Raw genomic sequence first — 19064 nt, forward strand, 5'->3', positions numbered from 1 at the left:
ATATCAGAAAAATACCAAAAAAATCAAGTATTTATCAATTCCATTCTCTCTTGTTCCAAAAATAAAAGAGAATAGTCAATGTAAATAAGAGTCATGTAAATAGTCATCTTTTGTGTTTTTGTGTTGTAAGCAAGGAGGGTGTATGCCATTGATGTACAACGCGAGTAATTGTGAAATACCTCCAACTCATTCACAATTCTCGTAAAGTCCGGACAGCTAGCTAGATTTCGACCTCAGTTCTTAGCCTGAGAAACTATCTCTTGGTGATTAGTAGTCATAACTTCAGATCTTTCTTTACACATGTGTAGATACACTTTACACTCTTATCACATGTCTTTTTTTGTTATCAGTGCTAGGATTGTGCCTTCGATAGCTAGATTGACATCTCCATTTTGCTGTGAGCTTAAACTGTTTTGCACATGTCACATTTCATGGAATATGAGCTTATATTTTGTCCTTAGGTTTTGTAGGCACACCTCTGGTAAACCTTCACGAGACTTCACTCGTCCACTAGGGACACTTAGTGGTTTAAAAGGCTTAGTGCATACGCTAAATGCATTCGAGAGACCAGCGACAGTGGTATAGGTAGGATTTCCTTAGTTTTGTTTTACTTGAGGACAAGTAAAATTCAGGTTTGGGGGTATTTGATGAGTGCCAAATAATGTATATATTTATCCCTTTTTGTTGGCAATTTAACTCATCTTTTATGCATTAATTCTACATTTTATCCCATATTCTGTATTTTCATTGTTTTCAAGAATAAATATTTTTCTTACTTAATTTTGCATTTTTTAGGTAGTAAATAAAGATTTGATGAGTTGCGGAGCAGAAAAGAGCTGAAGAGTAGTGAAAAGCCGGAAGAAATTACGCAAGGAAGCCGCGAAGAATGGTGCGCATAAGCCCAAAAGACTAGAAATGGGCTCAAGAAGGAATAATTGCTCTTAAAGAAGATATGGGCTTGGCATACCCAAGGCCCAAAACCCTTACCCAAACCCATTTTCTATAACCAAAACCGCCTCCATTCTCAGCCGTCAGATTGGATCCAACTCATCATCCTACGGTCTCTCATTCATAGAGCATCAAAATCTGAAGTCTCTGCCAAACACCACAGCGCTGAAATTCCAAGCCTTCAGATCAGATGGTAGTTGAATCCAACGGTCGCTCCCTTGCTGTGCATCGAAGTTTGATATCTCCGCCTTACACTACAGCACCTAACTCCATCTTGAGCCGTCAGTTTCGTTGTATTTTTGCATCCAACGGTCGCTCACGATCTGTCTCAATTTCTCCGTTAGATCCGTTCAGAAGTTATCATCCTACGCCTTTCATCACCGAACATCAAGGTTCGATGATCCCGCTCAACACTCAAACACCTAAGTCTATATCCCACAAACCAAACAACCCCTAGCCAGAACCTAATCGAGCTCACCCCGTCTGCAACCACCATACCCTGCCGCACCACCATCACCACCACCTTCTTCCCTGTCGTCACCAACCCTCCTGCAACAGCCACCAAACCACCAACTCTCCACAACAACCACAACCCATCACTACTATCATCACCCCCCTCTTTCTAGCCCCCTATTTGATTGATTTTTCTTCTCACCCTTTCTCTGAAACCCTAGAAGAAAAATCAATCGATTAGGCGAGTCTAGAGTAGCAATTGGCGCGTGGGAATGGAGCAGGAGAGTCAGAGGAAGGATGGGTCGACGTCAATTTGAAGATTAGGTGAGTTAATTTCACTGTTGAAAATTAGGGTTTCATAAATTAGGGTTCTTCATTTTTGGGTATAAATAGAGGGGGTGTTGTATGTGTAGGGGGTGTTCTTGGTTAGCCGAGATACCCCCTAATTGGGTCAATTTCAATTTCAATGTCCTGTTGTGTTATGCTTTTTGCAATTCTATTTTTCACTGTTATGTTCATGTTCTTGTTATGTTAATGTTCATGTGATTCATCATGTTTGTTAAGTTCTAATTCACCACTAGGGTGAGAAGTCAACTGAACTTTGTTGGTTAGCCAATTGGGTTAGACCCTGTTGAGCTCAAAACATTTAGGTTAGTAACATTCCAAAGGTTCACTGGCTTGTGATTAGTGGTGCTTTAAACAGACCATTAATGCTAGGAGTTAGTCATAATCTAAGGGATTCACAAAGCCATATTAGTTAGAGACCTAGACCCTAAATGACCTGTGATTGCCTATGCTTTAATCAGATAGACAATGCTAGGGGTTATCCAAGGACTTTAGGTAGTTAACTAACCACATGACAGGGATGTAACCAAGGTGAACTAGCTAGGTGAAGGAGAATTCTCACCCATCTTCAGACACTTCCATCTTCAACTGTTTTGCTTGTTTTCTGTTTTGATTAAATTGTTCTTGAATTTTCTTTGTTTCTTTGCCTCTTTGCCTCTTAACTTCACTGCCTTTGGCTCACTGCCACTGAATCTTCTTTGGTTCTTTAGTTCACTGCCTGTCACTAGCTCAGCTATCTAGGAAACTTCAATACACCCCAAGTCTCTGTGGAATGATCCCTTGCTTACTTTCTATACTAAAACTTGGCCTTGTATACTTGCAAGAGTTTTTGTGTGTTTTCTAACCACACCAATAAAGCTCAAAAAGAGTCAAATGTTGAGCGAGTGAATCCTTCTTCTGCTGGGAAACAACAAGAAGTTATTCAACCTCCTAAAGAGGTTGCGGAACCTTTTGATATTTTTCAAACTCCAGTTAGTCAAAAAGTTCAAGTTGGAGATATTGTTCTTCATTCAACCAGTACCATATCTATCTCAAAATGAAAATTTTATCCAACTACAAGTTGATAATGCAGTTGAAGAAGTGGGGTTAATTACCTCAAAAGTACTTCAAGTAGTAGAAGGAAATTCCTTAGACAAGAGTGTGTGTCAATGGTACCAATGGTATTGTGTCAGCTGAAAGAGTTCCAACCCCATCATGGTCAAGAGTTTTTCAAAGACCTTCAACTCCTACATCTACTAGTAATGTTGAAGCTCCAAAAAAGGTAATTACAAAAACTCCAATCAGGTATAATTTTAGAAATAATCCAGGAAAGGGAGGCACTATAGGCCTCCAATCCAAGCAATGAAAGTCCTATTTTGGTTAAGAGGCCTTAGAAGGCCAAGGTCTCAAAATAAATTATGGTCTCCAGATAATCAATTTAGTCCATCAATGGTTTGGATAGTTGAACCTAAAGTTTTTTGTGAAGCTTCTTTCTGCAATAAGTTGAATTTACCTGCAAAGCATGGTGATTCATAATTCAATTTCAAAAAAAAGTAGTCTATCAATAGTTTGGATAGTTTAACCTAAAGCTTTTTTTGAAGCTTCTTTCTGCAATAAGTTGAATTTACCTGGTATGCAAAGCATGGTGACTCACAATTCAATTTCAAATAAAAAAGGGAATATCTAGTTATTTTGGAATAAAATTTTACCTACTCCCACAGTTGTTTCAATGTCCAGTCAGATGATTACAATTGATATTGGTAGTACCCTGATCTCTGGTGTGCATTCTCATGTTGGTATAGTTCAAAGAAGAATTCTTTGGTCTGAGATGGAAATAATTAGTGACTTGAAACAACCATGGTTAATTATTGGTGATTTTAATTCTCCGACTTCTTAAGAGGAGAAGATAGGTGGTAAAAGCCCAAATAGAATATCAATGACATATTTTAATGAATGTTTAAATAAATGTGAATTGTTGCAAGCTCCAAAACTCGGTACTCAATTCTCTTGGTCAAATTTTCAGCATGGCAGTAAGAGGATTCTTTGTAATCTTGATAGGGTTGTGTTTCAACCAATCATGGATTCAAAAATTCCCTGATTGGGGTTATAAAGTTGGATTGAGGGTTTCTTCAGATCATGCACCCCTCATGGGTGGAAGTATTAATATGCCAAAACCAGTAAATACTCCATATAAGTTCCAAAAAATGTGGTTGTCTCGTCCAGAGTTCCTGAATGAAGTGGAGAAATGCTGGTCTAAATACATTAATGGTGATCCTGCTTTTATTTTTCAAAGTAAGTTAAAGAAGTTAAAAAAAAGGTTCTTCAAGATTTGAATTAGAGGGTATTTGGGAATGTCCATGTTCAAATAAAGAATGCTGAAAAAAAGGTTCAGGAAGCAATGGTCATTCTGATAACAATCATTTTGATTCTGATGCTCTGGATAAATTAGTTAAAGCTCAAAATGAATATAACTCAAGAGAAGTGCAACTTAACACACTGTTGAATCAAGAGTCTAGAATTAGATGGGTTAAAGAAGGAGAAGCCAATACTAACTTCTTCCATACCAATCTCAAGATAAGGAAAGCCATGAACTGTATAAGTGAACTTCCTGATGAGTATGAAGATGTTATCTCTGATCAGAAGAAAATATCAGATGTTTTGGTTCAATACTTTGAGAAGAAATTTGAACTTTAAAAAAATGAAAATGTTGATTCACTACTTGATGTTATCCCAATAGTAATATCCCATGAAGATCAAAGCATGTTAGACAAAATTCCAGACGAGGAAGAAATTAAAGATACTCTTTTTAATATGGATCCTGACAGCTCACCAAGACCTGATTTCTTTTCTGGTTATTTCTATTGGGTTTGTTGGCATATTATCCATCATGATGTGGTCAGAGCAGTACAGTTTTGCCAGGGGAGAAAATTTATACCCAAAGGTCTTAATTATAACTTTCTGGTTTTACTTCCTAAGATAGAAGGTACCAAATTTCCAAAACAATTTAGACATATTGTCCTGAGCAATGTAAGTTTCAAGATTTTTACAAAACTCATTACCACAAGAATGAGTACTTTAATGTCAAAACTAATTTCTTCTCAACAAGTAGCTTATATCAAGGGCGGATGCATACAAGAGCAGATTATGTTGGCTTCTGAAATGGTTAAGGAAATCCAAAATAAAAGAAGAGGTGGAAATGTGGGGCTAGGAATTCTCAGGCATATGATTCAGTTAGCTAGGAATTCTTGTTGAAGGTTTTAAGTAAATATGGATTCGATCTCTAACTCTTGGTATGAGTGGTTACATACTATTCTTAAGTCAGCTAAAGTTTCTGTTATGATTAACGGAGGTCTTCGTGGTTTCTTTTCAGATGGAAGGGGCTTAAGACAGGGTGATCCTTTGTCTCCAATATTATTTGATTTAATGGAGGATTTTAAGCAGAAATTTAACTCAGATGGTGCAAAATATAGATATTGCTCCCATGGTAGTTAGGAAAGGAATTCATCATACTCATCTGTTTGTTTTGCAGATGATGTATTTATCTTCTTCAATGGTGGTAAAAAAAAATCTTTACAATCTTCTAAGGTTACTACATGAGTATCAAAAAGCTTCAGGTCAGATTGTTAACACAGCTAAAAATAAGATGTTCATTAAAGGTACTTCATTTGTTAGAAAAATTCAAATTCAACAGATGATGCAAATGGAGCTAGGTAGTTTTATCCTGGTAGAGTCAAAACTTCTATTGTATGTCCAATGACGGAGATGATGCAAAAGAAGCTTGCAACATGGAAGGGTAAACTATTATCATTCCGAGAAAGGCTAGTGCTTGTTAAATCAGTATTATGTATCATTCCCATATATAATATGGCAATTTATAGGTGGCCATCATCTGTAATGAAGATTTGTGAAAGAATAATAAGGAACTCCTTTGGGCTGGTGATATGGTGAAACAAGGAAATATACTACTTTAGCTTGGGCGAATGTTTGTACACCCTACAGTGAAGGAGATTTTGGCATTCAAAGATTATAAATTATTAACAGAGCACTTCTAATGAAGATGATGTGGAAAATTCTAAAATCTAATGAAGTATGGGCTCTATTCATCAGGGCTAAATTTCAAGGATATAAATGATCAATAGAGTACAAATTGGAAAATGTCTTCAATCTGGCCAGGTCTAAAATGGGCTTGGGATTCTTTAAAAGAAATGTGTTGAAAATGGCCAAGAAATTTCACTATAGTTTGATCATTAGATTGGAGATTCTCCCCTCATAGAAAAAGTTGGTTTTACTTCATAAGTGAGGGATAACATACATCTTAAAGTTGCAGATATACTGGTAGGGAATGAGTGGGTAATTCCTAATGATATCAGACAACTCCTCTCATCCTTTTGTCTGCCAGATGTCGGAGGTGGTAATGATGAATTGGTCTGGATTGGTGATCTCAAAGGAGGTTTTACTACTTCTTCAACAATAGAAATAACAAGAAGCAAGAAGCCAAAACTGCAATGGCCTAAGAAAATCTGGAATTACTTTCTTCACCAAGTAATGTATGAAGGTTGATGCAAGGGGTATATGTGGATGACTTAATAATGGTGAATAAAGGATATGAAATTGTTTCTAGGTGTTGTATATAAGAAAAAGCTCAAGATAGTATGAATCACTTCTTATGGAGTTGTAACTTCAGTTCTGATATATGGATTTGGATATGCTCCATATTTGAGCTTAACTGCCCAAAATCCTTTGATGATATTTGGAAAAGTGCTAAGAACAAGAGCCATTTGATAAAAGAAGTATGGATTACATCCAGCTGTTCTATCTTAAAAGAACTATGGTTTCAGAAAAAAAAATAGAAAGTTCTTTGACGAAGTAATGTCAAATAAACAACACTTCAAAAGTAGAATCATGAAAATGGTGTATGAAGGTGGAATCAAAGCAAACAAATGGGATCATAATTATGATCAGGAAATAATTTCTTTCTCCAACTTGGGACCAAGATGCATTAAATTGAAGGGATTAAACTCTGTCACTGGTATCCTCCAAGTATTGGTGCAACATTATTGTGTTGTGATGGGGCTTCCTTTGGAAATCCTCATCTTGCTGGATTTGGTGTGGTTGTCAGAGACCATCTGTGTCAAGTAATATGCACTCTTACTTGTGGTTTATGGGTTACTACAAACTACATTGCAGAAGTTTTTGCAGTCGAATGTGTTGTTGAATTAGCAGTTGAATGGAAGCTGGATCATATTATTATTAACTCTGATTCTCAAACAGTAATATATGAGTTTGTTACTGGTAAAATTCCTTGGTTCATTAAAATGAGATGGAGCAAAGCAGCTGTAAATGTTTTGTCTATAAGGTTCTGTCACTATTACAGAGAAACCAACTTTTCTGTTGATGATATTGCAAAGAAAGGGACTCAGTTTTGTGCATCTGAAAGACATATTTATATGGGAAGACCTCCTCTTCTTGTGAAAGTTGAAATGCCAGGTATTGATCACTACAGATTCAGCTGAAAAAATTGAAAATCTCCGGAGTTGGGCTTAGTTGGGTTTTGTTGTTGGGCCTGTTTTTTTGGCCTTTTTTTAGTATCTCATTTTTTCTCTTCATCCTTAGGGAAATTCCTATGGTAATGTTCAAATAAAAATTTTGTTTGGGCCATGTGGATGACCAAACAGGTTTCTCCACTACGGGAACAACACTGCGCGGTTGATCATCAAGCGCCCGGTAGGGACACACGCTGACGTATGTAGGTTAAACGCGGAGCTGTAAAAAAAACACGCTGGCGTTCAAGACAAAAACGCTCGATTTTCCAACGTCCATATTCTCAATATTATAGTTTTGAAAACTATAAATTCCTGTAACTGAATTCATTTTCAGTCACACCACTACTATTTCCTTCTTCTAAAACTTTTCTAAACCAATTTTTTTTGGTACAGTATGAGAAATTTTATAAGAAAAACGGTCAATACTATAAAGAAGAAAAGAGATCGAAGAAATGAAACGGCACCGCAGCCTGCCATAGGTGTAGATTATTCTCAAAATAGGGAAGAAGAGTTTGCTTTGCAGAGCGTCTTTGCCGCTCCATCATCAGTCCAAGTTCATGTGTCGGGGCATCAAGATCGGTCTGAGGGTTATTATAGAACGCGAGGTGGATTTTCAGACTTAGGTTGTTTATAAAGGTTTACCCCCTCGAGTTCGAGAAAGGGTTGATAGATATCTCTGGCGTGCGCTTCATAGTGTGAAGCCTAGAAGAAACAATAACAAATACGACAACATTGGTAGAAAGGTGGTGGCCGACGATGCACACGTTCCATTTTATGGATTTTGAAATTGGTAAGCTTGTTTAACTTAACTTAAATTTTATTTTTTAAAATAATTATTAAATAATCAAAAGAATTAATCATAGTTGATATTATTAATTAATGTAATAGGAATTACGCCCCTTGATTTGTATTTCATTTGTGGGATCCCAAGTGGAGTAGGAGAGACGGCACCATTCAACCAAAACGATTGGATATCAAATAGTAAATATGAGACGCTTTTTCCCTAGTTTATATAATCATAAATACGTGAAGATCATAAAGAATTGAAAGGAGGTGGGATTAAATGTTCAGCGTTGAAGTCTTTCCTTGCCCAAAACAGAAACCCAGAAGATGTAGATGACTATCCTGAACCCTAAAGGGTGTTTATGTTATGGGTATTGAGTCAGACGTTCTTTCCAAACTCAACTTCTGTTGCTCGTGTTGGTTGGATTTCATCATTAAAAGATTTTGACTAAGCACCATATTTTGACCGGGGTTCTGCAATTTTAGCAGAAATGTACTGTGGGCTGGATATCAAAAATTTATTTTTAAGTTTAAATATTTTTTATGAACAAATGTAGATTAAGTCAAAATACTAAAATTATGGAGTAATTTGAAGTATTGGTGGTATACCTACTTCCATGTTGGTAAACCAATCCTTAAAGACGATACCCATAGATTTCCAATCTTGTACATGTACGTCTCGACCAACTGGGAGAAGGACACTGGCAGCGATGTCTCGGGTTCTAGTTTTGTTCAGAGGTTTCAACAGATGAATCGGAGCCACAAGAATGTTGTTGTTCACACTTATATTGATTTTCCTGAGTATGGTCATAATGATGGACAACATTTTCTTGATTATTCTCTCCGTAGAGTTGATTTTACACTCCAGAAACAAAAAGAGGGGTTTGGTACCTGGGAGAAAGACTGCAGTACCAAATACAAGGTATATATGCAATTGCAATTAACCCTACACAACAGATGCAAACCTCTGGATCAGATTTTCATCGGCTGAGAAGAACCAATTGGGAGAGGTATGAACTAAGTACAAAGAGGGATATTGGTGAAGCACATTATGTCAACCGGTACATGTCGATTGCGAAGCCTGTAATTGGTACACACAACATGCACATGTATGGGTTTGATTTCCCAAGATTATCACGCCTGTCCCATAATGCAAATATCGTTCCTAACTAGCCACCTCCAAAAGAGCCATGCTTTATGACTTACCCCACCAAGGGTGCAAGTTCTTCATCATCTTCGTCAAATATGCCCGAAATTCGTTGGGAGATGCCAAGTATTTATTCACAAGATGAGCCAACAGTGATCCCCATTGTTTCCCAAGCTATGGAACGTGATTATCCTTACTACAATGTGACTGCGAGTTACGAAGAGTTGCAGAGCCGACTGAACGATTTGTATTGGGTGAATCGGCAAATGGAGGCTATACACTTGGATGTGTGTCGTAAATTGTGACGGACCGGAAAATTACGCTAGGCGCGCCTGGGCGCGCAGGCCGTAACTCCCCCGATGCGCCATGATGATGCTACGATCCGGGCCTTAAGGCTAAAAAAATGCACTTTCATTTTCCCTCGCAAGCATGCTCGACGAGCATGATGTGGCTAACTTAGATTCCACACCGTTCCAAACTTACCCTTGTTCTGCAAAGGGTTTATTAAGTAAGCGAAACTTTCTTCAAACGGCAAAAACGGCCTTTTCAGGCCCTAAAATATGGAATTTGGCTAAAATTCTAAGGCCGTGATCCATGGATCACGTCTTGATCGTTGGGTCGTTTCCAATTAATTTAGACACGTCTTGAGCTAAATTACGACAATCAGGTTTTTAACCTCCAGATAGGCTATAGCTTGCACATTTGCATCAACTTGTCTCATCAAGGTTGGCCACAATCATTTTTTGCATCGCATCACCGATCTTAGATGATATGAGAGGCCAATGTGTCGCAATCATCTCTCAAATAGATGATATGACTGACAAAGTGCTGGACCGGCAATGTTGCAACTCATTGCGGCTGCCTACGTACCCTTCCATACTCTAAAGGGATCAAGCACATACCGTAGTTCATCCTCAAAGGGACCGACAACTTAATCCAAACTCGTTTACAAGGCCGTGACCTAGCAATAATGGTAATGGCCTCGTCCGTATAGGCCGTTTCGTCAAAATGCACAATAATTATGCATTATCAGGTCCGCGGCGTGGCATTATGATGCCTAAGCATCAAATGCCCTCTTGAAAAGGCTACACAACTATAAATGAGCCTTAAGTATCATTTATACTCTTCCGGCTAAGCTATGAAGCTTACTTGGTGCATGGTCCGCATATGCACCTTCAACCAACTACCCCTCCCTATATATGTTAACTTGACATTTTTACAACTGGGAAAAGGGGAGCAAACTGACATGCTTGCTTCACTATTCATGTGTAATGATTGCATATTCACACAATGATTGTGTGCAATGATTGCGCATTAGCATAATGACTGCGTGTAATGATTGTGTATTCGCACAATGATTGCATGTAATGGTTGCGAATTAGCATAATGATTGCGCAACACTCGTTCGGCCGGGCCTCTTTGGCCTAATGCACAATGATTGTCCGATATTGGCTTTAGGCCAATAGCTTTCATAATGCGCAATGATTACGCTGCAAGCTTAAGGCCACCTACCCAACTGGCCTATTGCATCATTTGATGCGAGATTTGGCTCTTGGCCAAATGCCAAACACAATGCGCCATTTCGGCGCGGTATTGGCCTTAAGCCAATCTACCTCTTACCAACCAACGGAAGCTTTGGATGAAGCTTCATCTCAGGCCATGGCGCATCTTTTAGCATGCGCCATGCTAAAAAACACGGGGTGTTACATAAATGCCACGAGGACACAATGTTTGGATTGAGTCCAACTGTAAATGATGATGGGCGTTCACCGTCTACCGATTCCACCAGGAGCAACAAATCATTGCACGATAGTGATAATACAGTGGTGGGAGAAACACAAGTACGACAGAGTTCTTCACCACATATACGACACAATACTTCACCACAAACTGTGCATGTATCTCAACCTCAAGTATTTCGGTTAGATCCTAGGCGCATTTCATCATCATTCTAGCCCTACAACCCAAATGACTGCTACAATATTACACCACCGCCACAACAACAACAAACATCTTATATGCTTGGAGGACCGAGTGCTTTCCAATCGACTAATGTTGTTCAACCAGTTTTATCCCCTTCTGGAAATTTATTTAATATGTTGGAAAGTGGGGATATCCCAGGTCTTGGAGAATTCTTGACTCCAGAAGATAACAATGGGGGAGCTAGCGATGAGCGACGTTAGAGAGATTGTAATTTTTAATTCTTCTATATTTGTAATTTTAGTTTTAAAAGTACGAAGGTCTGAATTAAATGAAAATACATATGTTTCAAATTAAGCGTTTTACATTAGCTTCACTGAATTATGGAGGACTACCTTAGCTTCACTGATGAGAAGTACTAGGTGGAACAACAACTACAAAGAAGGGGTTGAAACTATTCAACACCTTAAGGATTTCGAAACATTTTCCGAAAGGAAAAGCCACATTTTTCCATCTTCACCATTCAACCAAAGATCTTGTTACCATCTCAGCATCAGTTTCACCTCTCAGTCTATATCAATTGGCATGCATCATTAAAGATACAAACTCACTTACTTCTTTCTTAATTATACAAAAAGGATTTTCTATTTCGCATATAGCACGACGACTCGCTTTACGGGTGTCACTGCAGAACCCGTCGTGAATAACTTCCCAGAAATTCACCCATGGATAGTTTGCAGAAGCAAGCGAGTAAATAAAAAAAACATAGTTTCTGCAAATAGATTCATCTTTTTATTTAGTATACGGAGCTCGCCGAACTAACAAGGGCCGAGACATTTTCAAGAATTGAAGAATTTGTTGAATTTGAAGAATTTTTTTGAACTCAGAGAAGAAGAGTAAAGAAGACTAGATGTGTGCATTTGGAGATGAAATTGAGAGTATTTATAGAACTTAAAATTCTAACCGTCGGATGACAAGGATTTACAACCCTCCAGATGTAGTCGTTGGCGGTTTTGTGTCAAATGCTGGAGATTTTAATACAGACGCCGGCGTGTGAAGTAACATCGGGAGATTTTGCCACAAGCGCCAGCTTTTATGCCAAGCTCGCCCGGTCTTCCATCGCGCGCACGCTTATTCTTCCATTTCACTCAACAAACCAACAAATTTGTTGGTTTGTCCATCCGTTTTTCATGTTTGTTGAGTCCACAGTGGAATCAAAATCAACAAATTCTTGTTTTGTTGAGTCCATAGGAACTGCTCTTAGCGGTTGTAATTCCTTTTATCAAATTATTAAAATTGTGTGATTAAAAAAAAAACCACTGCTCTTCACTTCATCAAGCTCGACAGCCTCAGCTACTTAAGGACTAGAACGTCATTTCTTATAGAATCGGGGGAAACCTCCCATTTGTCTCTGTCTAGGGATGCACATTGGGTAGGGTGGTTAGGATATGGCATATTTCTCCACCTTACCCGCTAAATGACGGGTAAGAAAAACTTTACCCACCACGCTACCCGTCATTAAGCGGGTGAGATCCAATCCGACCCATCAAATAGCGGGTCAGATAGGGTAGGGTGGCGGGTATACCCGTTGTTTTTTTTTTTTGAAGTACTGAAACTTTTTACATTTAAAGATATGGGTTTTAGCTAGAAATCATGAATCAATGAAAATCTATACAACCATGAAGAGACAATTTATCAATCAGTTAACATATGACCAGAGTTTTCAAAAATCCCATTCGCCTTTTGCTCCCATCCCTAACAGAATCCCATTGAAACTCTTCCTCCATGTGGAACAAACTAAATTCCTATGAGAAATTTCATCAATCAGTTAACATGCATGTTAATTTCTCAACTAAATCCCTAAATCATACTATTATTCAACTGATTACTCATATGTTGTGCTTCTCACTGGATTTCTGAGTAAGTTGCTAGTATTATTAGAAAAATTAGTAGATAGATAAGTTACCTGTTGTAATTCCTCGTTAGACGGAGATAGAGCAGGAGAAAGGGGTTTCGTTAAAAGTCCAATTGAATGAGTTCTCCACTTCAGTGTTCGATTTGGTCGAGGAGCAGAAGAAATAAGAGATAAGAGAAAAAACAGGTTCAGTTTTTACCCTGATATCTTTAAAAATAACAATAAAAATGGGCAAGAGTAAAAAACAATGGAGGGCTTACATGCTCGTTACAAGATATTATGCGGATAGGTTCGGTAAATTTCGAGCTTCACCCGTCACCCTATCCATTCTATGGCGGATAAAGAAATCTTTAACCGTCACCCTACCCATTAGCGGATAGGATAGGATACGGATAAAACAATGGCGGGTAGGATAGAAATTCGGGTACGGATAGTGCACTCCAAACTCTGTCCGTCAACTTGGGTGAACCTTGTCCGGATACGTGACTCGACCCAAAAAAAACTCTGGATTTTTATGACGAGGGTTTTTCTTTTGGCGCTAAAAAAGGAAAACCTCTACTTCCAATATTCAGAATAGAAAAAAACTAAACTGTCTACGTTATTGCCTCTCTTTTATATATCGATTCACAATTTGCTTGGGAAAAAAGAAAAAAAATGAAATTAGTGTGAAACGATTGAATTTTTTTAATTAAAGGTTTTGAGTTGGAGGACAGAAAAATTGTCAGCTTTCATGGGGCAAGGGCTTCTAGGAATTATATTAAAAATTCAAGAATTGGAGCTTCTGGAGGTGGAGGAGGAGCATTAGGAGCTGTTAGACATTCAAGTTCTGTTCCTAAAGTTTGTCCCAGAATTCCTCAGTTTTCAAAGAAAGTACGAGCTAATTTTGATTTATTCAATTCTGGGTTTTATTTTCTTATTGTTCTGAGGTCATAGGGTTTGAGAATTGTGTACTTTTTAGTCAATTAGATTTATTTCTTGCCTTTTCTTAGTGCAATACGTTGGGTTTGGGAAATTTATGCTCAACTTTGAATTATGGGTTTGGGTTTGTGTACTATTAGTAACTTCAATTTTTGGTTTGAGGGTTTTACTGGATGTCACAGTGTAGTAATCAGGTAGAGAAATTGTATGCGTGATTTTCACCTATGCTGTTTGATTCTCATGTGGTGGTCTTATGTTTGATTTTTGAACAGTTTTAGTCTGGATATGGAGTTGTTAGAGTAGGATTCTCTATGTGTCCTGGCATTTCACTGAATTAGCTTCTCTAAGCTACTTAAAAAACAACATCTGGGGGCATAGGAGGTTTCATTTGTGCACATTCATTTCCTCCGTGCTTGATAGCACCTTGGAAGTTATTTGGTTTAAAGTTCATCTCGAGTTCTTTTCAATGTGGTGATGAACCTGGCTCAGGCTCCGCGCCGCATCAACCATGCCTGGTAGTCCTGTACTTGTCTTCACTGGCTAACATGACTGGATACAGGAATATCCTTAAGTTGTAGCTACATCTGAATCACAAGAATACAAGATCACTTCCTTGTGGTCTTAGATCCCACATAGGGGTTATGTTATTACTGGACAAAGTTATTTTTGTAGTGTTTACTAAGTATGGTCCAACTTAGAAGTTGGTCTACTAGGAAATAGTGGATGTTGATATTTGGAATGTTTATTATGACTGTTGATACACCTTAGAACTCTATGTTCTTGCAAGAACTTACGGTTTTATTACTTTTCGTTCTTTTATTTGGGGTCACAATGTTAAGGTTTTTTAGTTGCTGTTGACATATATTAAACAATCATATTATGTTGGATGAAGTACATACCCTTTTTATCTTGTGTATAGTTGGCTTCTTTATCATGCCGTTGTTTGTGGGGTTTTTGAATTTACTTCATTGTAGTTGTCATTGGCTGTGGATCATTCTTTTAATGTCTGATATCAAATACTAATCAAATAAAAAAAACAGAAAAACAAGTACCATTTCTTTGACTGAAAGACAAGCTTGTTTTACTTCTAATTAGCCTATATGTGTTTGCACTGTAGGGAAGAATCTTTACAGCAGCCTTTTTAGGCATAGTTATTTCTGGAGGAGCTTATGTGAGTACCGCGGATGAGGCAACTTCGAGGTATTATTTTTTTTTCTTCCTCATTTAATCCAAACACTTATTCCCCACTATAAGTTTACCAAACAGTATTTTTGTTGCTAGGGGGTTCCTCTGTCTGATTTATTGATCATGTATTTTTGGTTCTTATGTCTCTATACCTTCTATGGATGTACTTGAACATGAATTGTTTTACACTTTTACTCACGGAGGGCCACTGCTTTTCCTTCAGTTTTACACACTGTAATCAGCTTTTGCTGATAACTTATCTGCAAACAGCCAGCTTAATGCGCTTGGTGTAGTGGGTGGCTACTTTCAATGGTTTCATTTAATTATTGTGTATTTGGTGCAGTGGGTGGTTATCTTCAGCAACAAAGCTTGTGAATCCATTCTTTGCATACCTCAATGCTGAGACTGCTCATCGTTTAGCTGTTGCAGCAGCGGCTCGTGGTTGGGTCCCAAGAGAGAAGAGGCCGGACCCATCCATATTGGGGATGGAAGTATGGGGTCGGAGGATTTCAAACCCTATCAGTATTTCTGCTGGTTTTGATAAAAATGCGGAGGCAGTTGAAGGTTTATTAGGGAAGGGTTTTGGATTCGTAGAGATTGGGTCCAGTGACAAAGTCCCACATGGAGGAAAAGTAGGTCCAGACATTCTGGATGTCAATCTTGGGAAGAATAAGACTAGTGAAGATGCTGCCGCTGATTATGTTGAAGGAGTTCACACTTCGTCCCAGTAATGCCGATTACTTGGTAAGTATTTACCATTCTATTCTGAACTCACATTAGCCTTTAGTTTGCTGGGGTTTCTTCCTCATGTCATAAATATAAAAAAGTGTTCACTGGATAATCTGGGATTTCAACTCCAGTATTAGTGATTCAGTTGACTGCAGTCATTTCTTTAGAAAATGAAGAGATTACATCTTCATTTCATAGTTACTTTTCATCAGAAATACATAGGTCGTAAATATATAAACATGAATTTGGGTGGTGATCATCCTCATGGTGAGGAGAACATTGTTACTACATCATCTCCATCTAATACCCATCTCCTCAGGCCTATGCATCATATAAGATTTTTCTCCTATTAGTTAAATTTTTTTTTTTATTTTTTTATAAGCACTAGTTATCTAAGTTGACGTAATACATAATATACACTGTTTGCTTATAGAGTAAAGAGAAGGCGAATAAGCTGGGAAGTACTAACTAGGAAATAGATACCGAAGTGACGTGTCTCCGTTCTTTTCTAGAAAAGATGCTGAACTTGTATCTTCCAGGCTTGGCTGAACTGTTGGCATGTGTCTGAGATTCATGCCTTCCTCCAATTTTGTTTCATTTTTTAAGTACGTTTCCGAGGTCTCCATGGCGACATGGATATTTGCCGACTAGATCCGCAATTAATCACCGGCCTGCATGAATTTTCGATTGTGTGTATACAGACAACATTATATTGCTTGTTTGATATTAAATTCATATACAGGTTACCAACATTTCATCACCAGATACTCCAGGGTTGCGTAAGCTTCAAGGAAAAGAACAACTTAAGGATTTTGTTGAAAAGGTTGGTTCTCCAACTGCAAGTTTACCATTTATTCTCTCTGGTGGCACATGGGTTGTAGTATTGATCCTATAAAGCTGCTTCTAATTAGCCATAACTGAATTGTTTGCCAAGGTACAAGCTGCTCGCGACGAAATGCGATGGGGAGAGGAAGGCCCTCCTCCGCTGCTTGTGAAAATTGATCCGTACTTGTCCAAGCTAGATCTTGAAGATATTGCAGCGGTGCGCAGCCTACTATGACCTCAGATGCTCATGTATTTTGTTTTTTAACATAATTCACCAGTAGTATCTTTTTATGGTTTAATCATTTTATTTCAGGTTGCTTTGACACTCCGCTTGGATGGATTGGTAAGTTATGAACATTCATTCTTTTGACCATACTTTCTAAAGCTTCAGTTGCCGTTCTCCTGTCCATGCTTCACCGTGGAGAAATATGAACTTATCATGTCAGTGGAATTTAATTGTCAGTTCTTCACTTTTCCCTCTCAGATCGTAACTAATTCAGCTAGTGAGGATCCAGACTATCCAGTTTGTGAAGAAACTGGTGATTTATGTGGGAAACCTCTATACATCCTGTCAACCAACGTGCTCAGTTACTTGTGTCTCTTGACAAGGGTAAGTTTATATCTACAGTCAGTGCATTTCTGGTATTCAAGATTAAGATTCCTCATGGTCTTAAAAAAATAAATTTGAGTACAAAGAGAATTTGATCAATTTGGTGCAGTGTCTTTGAAAACTATAGAATGCTACTTTATGTTAGGTTGAATTGCAGACCAATTTGTTTAGCAATTTCGATTGCGAAACGAAGACAAACAAAAATCATGCAGTTGGCTGCAAAAGTTAATGACACATTTCAAATCGTGATGTTAATCTTGTCACTTATTAATTCCCTGACCATGTTTTTTTTTACTTCTCGGAACTTATGATTTGTTATATTCGTATTCCAGGGAAAGGTTCCTCTTTATGGTTGTGGAGGAATTAGCAAGTGTTTATAACAAATCATCCTCTCTTGCCTCCCAAATTTCTCTAGTAAAAGTAGTGTATTGTTTTCATTTCTTTTTATTCAACAAATATGGATAAAGGAGATGTTTTTGCTGTTACTGAAATTCTCCTTCAATCTATAGATCTTCTTAACTACTGTTACAAGATTCAAAAGCTAAGCACTGGAACTCCCTTGCAGACATCAGGCCATTGATATGTTTCCATACTACAACAAACTCAAGCATCAACAGCACTACCAATGTCATCCATGTGATTGCCTTTCTGGATCTGCTTGCTCCCGTCCATGCAATTGCCCTTCTGGATCTGCATGCTCCGGCAATTTGCCAGACGGTGCCAGAACCTGATTTAGCATTATGTTGACCCGGCTAAAGGTAATAACCCGGTGAAAAGAAAGTGAAAAAAGAAACGAGAAATTAGGCTCAGGTCAAAAAAGAAGATCATCCTGCCATGCCTCCCAGATTTCTCTAGTAAATATAATTTTTTCATTTCTTTTTATTCAACAAATATGGATAAAGGAGATGTTTTTGCTGTTACCGAAATTCTTCTTCAGGTCGATAGATCTTCTTAACTACTGTTACAAGATTCAAAAGCTAGTCACTGGAACTCCCTTGCAGACATCAGGGCATTGATATGTTTCCATACTACAAACAGCAAATGCAAGCATGAACAACACTACCAACACCGTCCATGCAATTGCGCTTCTGCATGCAACCGGCGTCCAAGATCCCGTTCGATGTTCTGAGAATGATTCGTTCTGAGTTCTGTAACTTTCATCCTAGATCATGTTCAGCACTAACAAGTTACACGCATCAAAGATTCCAAATTGATTTCAAATCTAGATAGTGTTTGAAATCTTCAACGATAAAAGGATCAGAAACTTAAACTATCTGACCAAGTCGTGCTCACACTAGTTGAATATAACGAAACTTTCAGAGATGCCCATTAAAATACGGAACTTTTTCCGAGTCTGGTTCCGGGTCTATAAGATATGGGCCGGGATGATACAATATGTACTTGCATTACAGAAGAACGGTCTTTTGGGGACCATGGTTTTTTTTGGGGACCATGGTCTTATTAGGCCATTTTCCCTATAATTATAAGGGGTGTTCTAAAATGTGGAAATGACTAACCTGTCCTTAACCTAACTTAATTTAAAACTAACCTAATAATCACATATATGTATATATATATACATATATATAAATAACCAACACCTCCTCCCACCGCCGCCGCTACCACTACCGACCATCACCTACCATCTCCGACCACCACCACCACCAACAACAACCACCACCACCTCTCTCTCTATATATATACATATATATCATCAAAATATGTATATATATATCGTTTTTGGTTGAAAAAAAATGAGAAGTA

The 19064-nt window shown here is 38.0% G+C and overlaps 1 protein-coding gene and 1 pseudogene across 1 annotated transcript; both read left to right on the forward strand.

Annotated features, from left to right (window-relative positions):
• Positions 1-3749: 3749 nt before the first annotated feature.
• Positions 3750-4419, forward strand: LOC113295146. Its single transcript, XM_026543495.1, has 2 exons — positions 3750-4017; positions 4118-4419. The coding sequence occupies exons 1-2, from the start codon at positions 3750-3752 to the stop codon at positions 4417-4419; spliced, it is 570 nt and encodes a 189-aa protein (XP_026399280.1).
• A 573-nt stretch (positions 4420-4992) lies between these two features.
• Positions 4993-17958, forward strand: LOC113295147 (annotated as a pseudogene).
• Positions 17959-19064: the final 1106 nt, after the last annotated feature.

This window comes from Papaver somniferum, chromosome 7, assembly GCF_003573695.1.
Source record: "Papaver somniferum cultivar HN1 chromosome 7, ASM357369v1, whole genome shotgun sequence".
Taxonomy (NCBI): domain Eukaryota; kingdom Viridiplantae; phylum Streptophyta; class Magnoliopsida; order Ranunculales; family Papaveraceae; genus Papaver; species Papaver somniferum.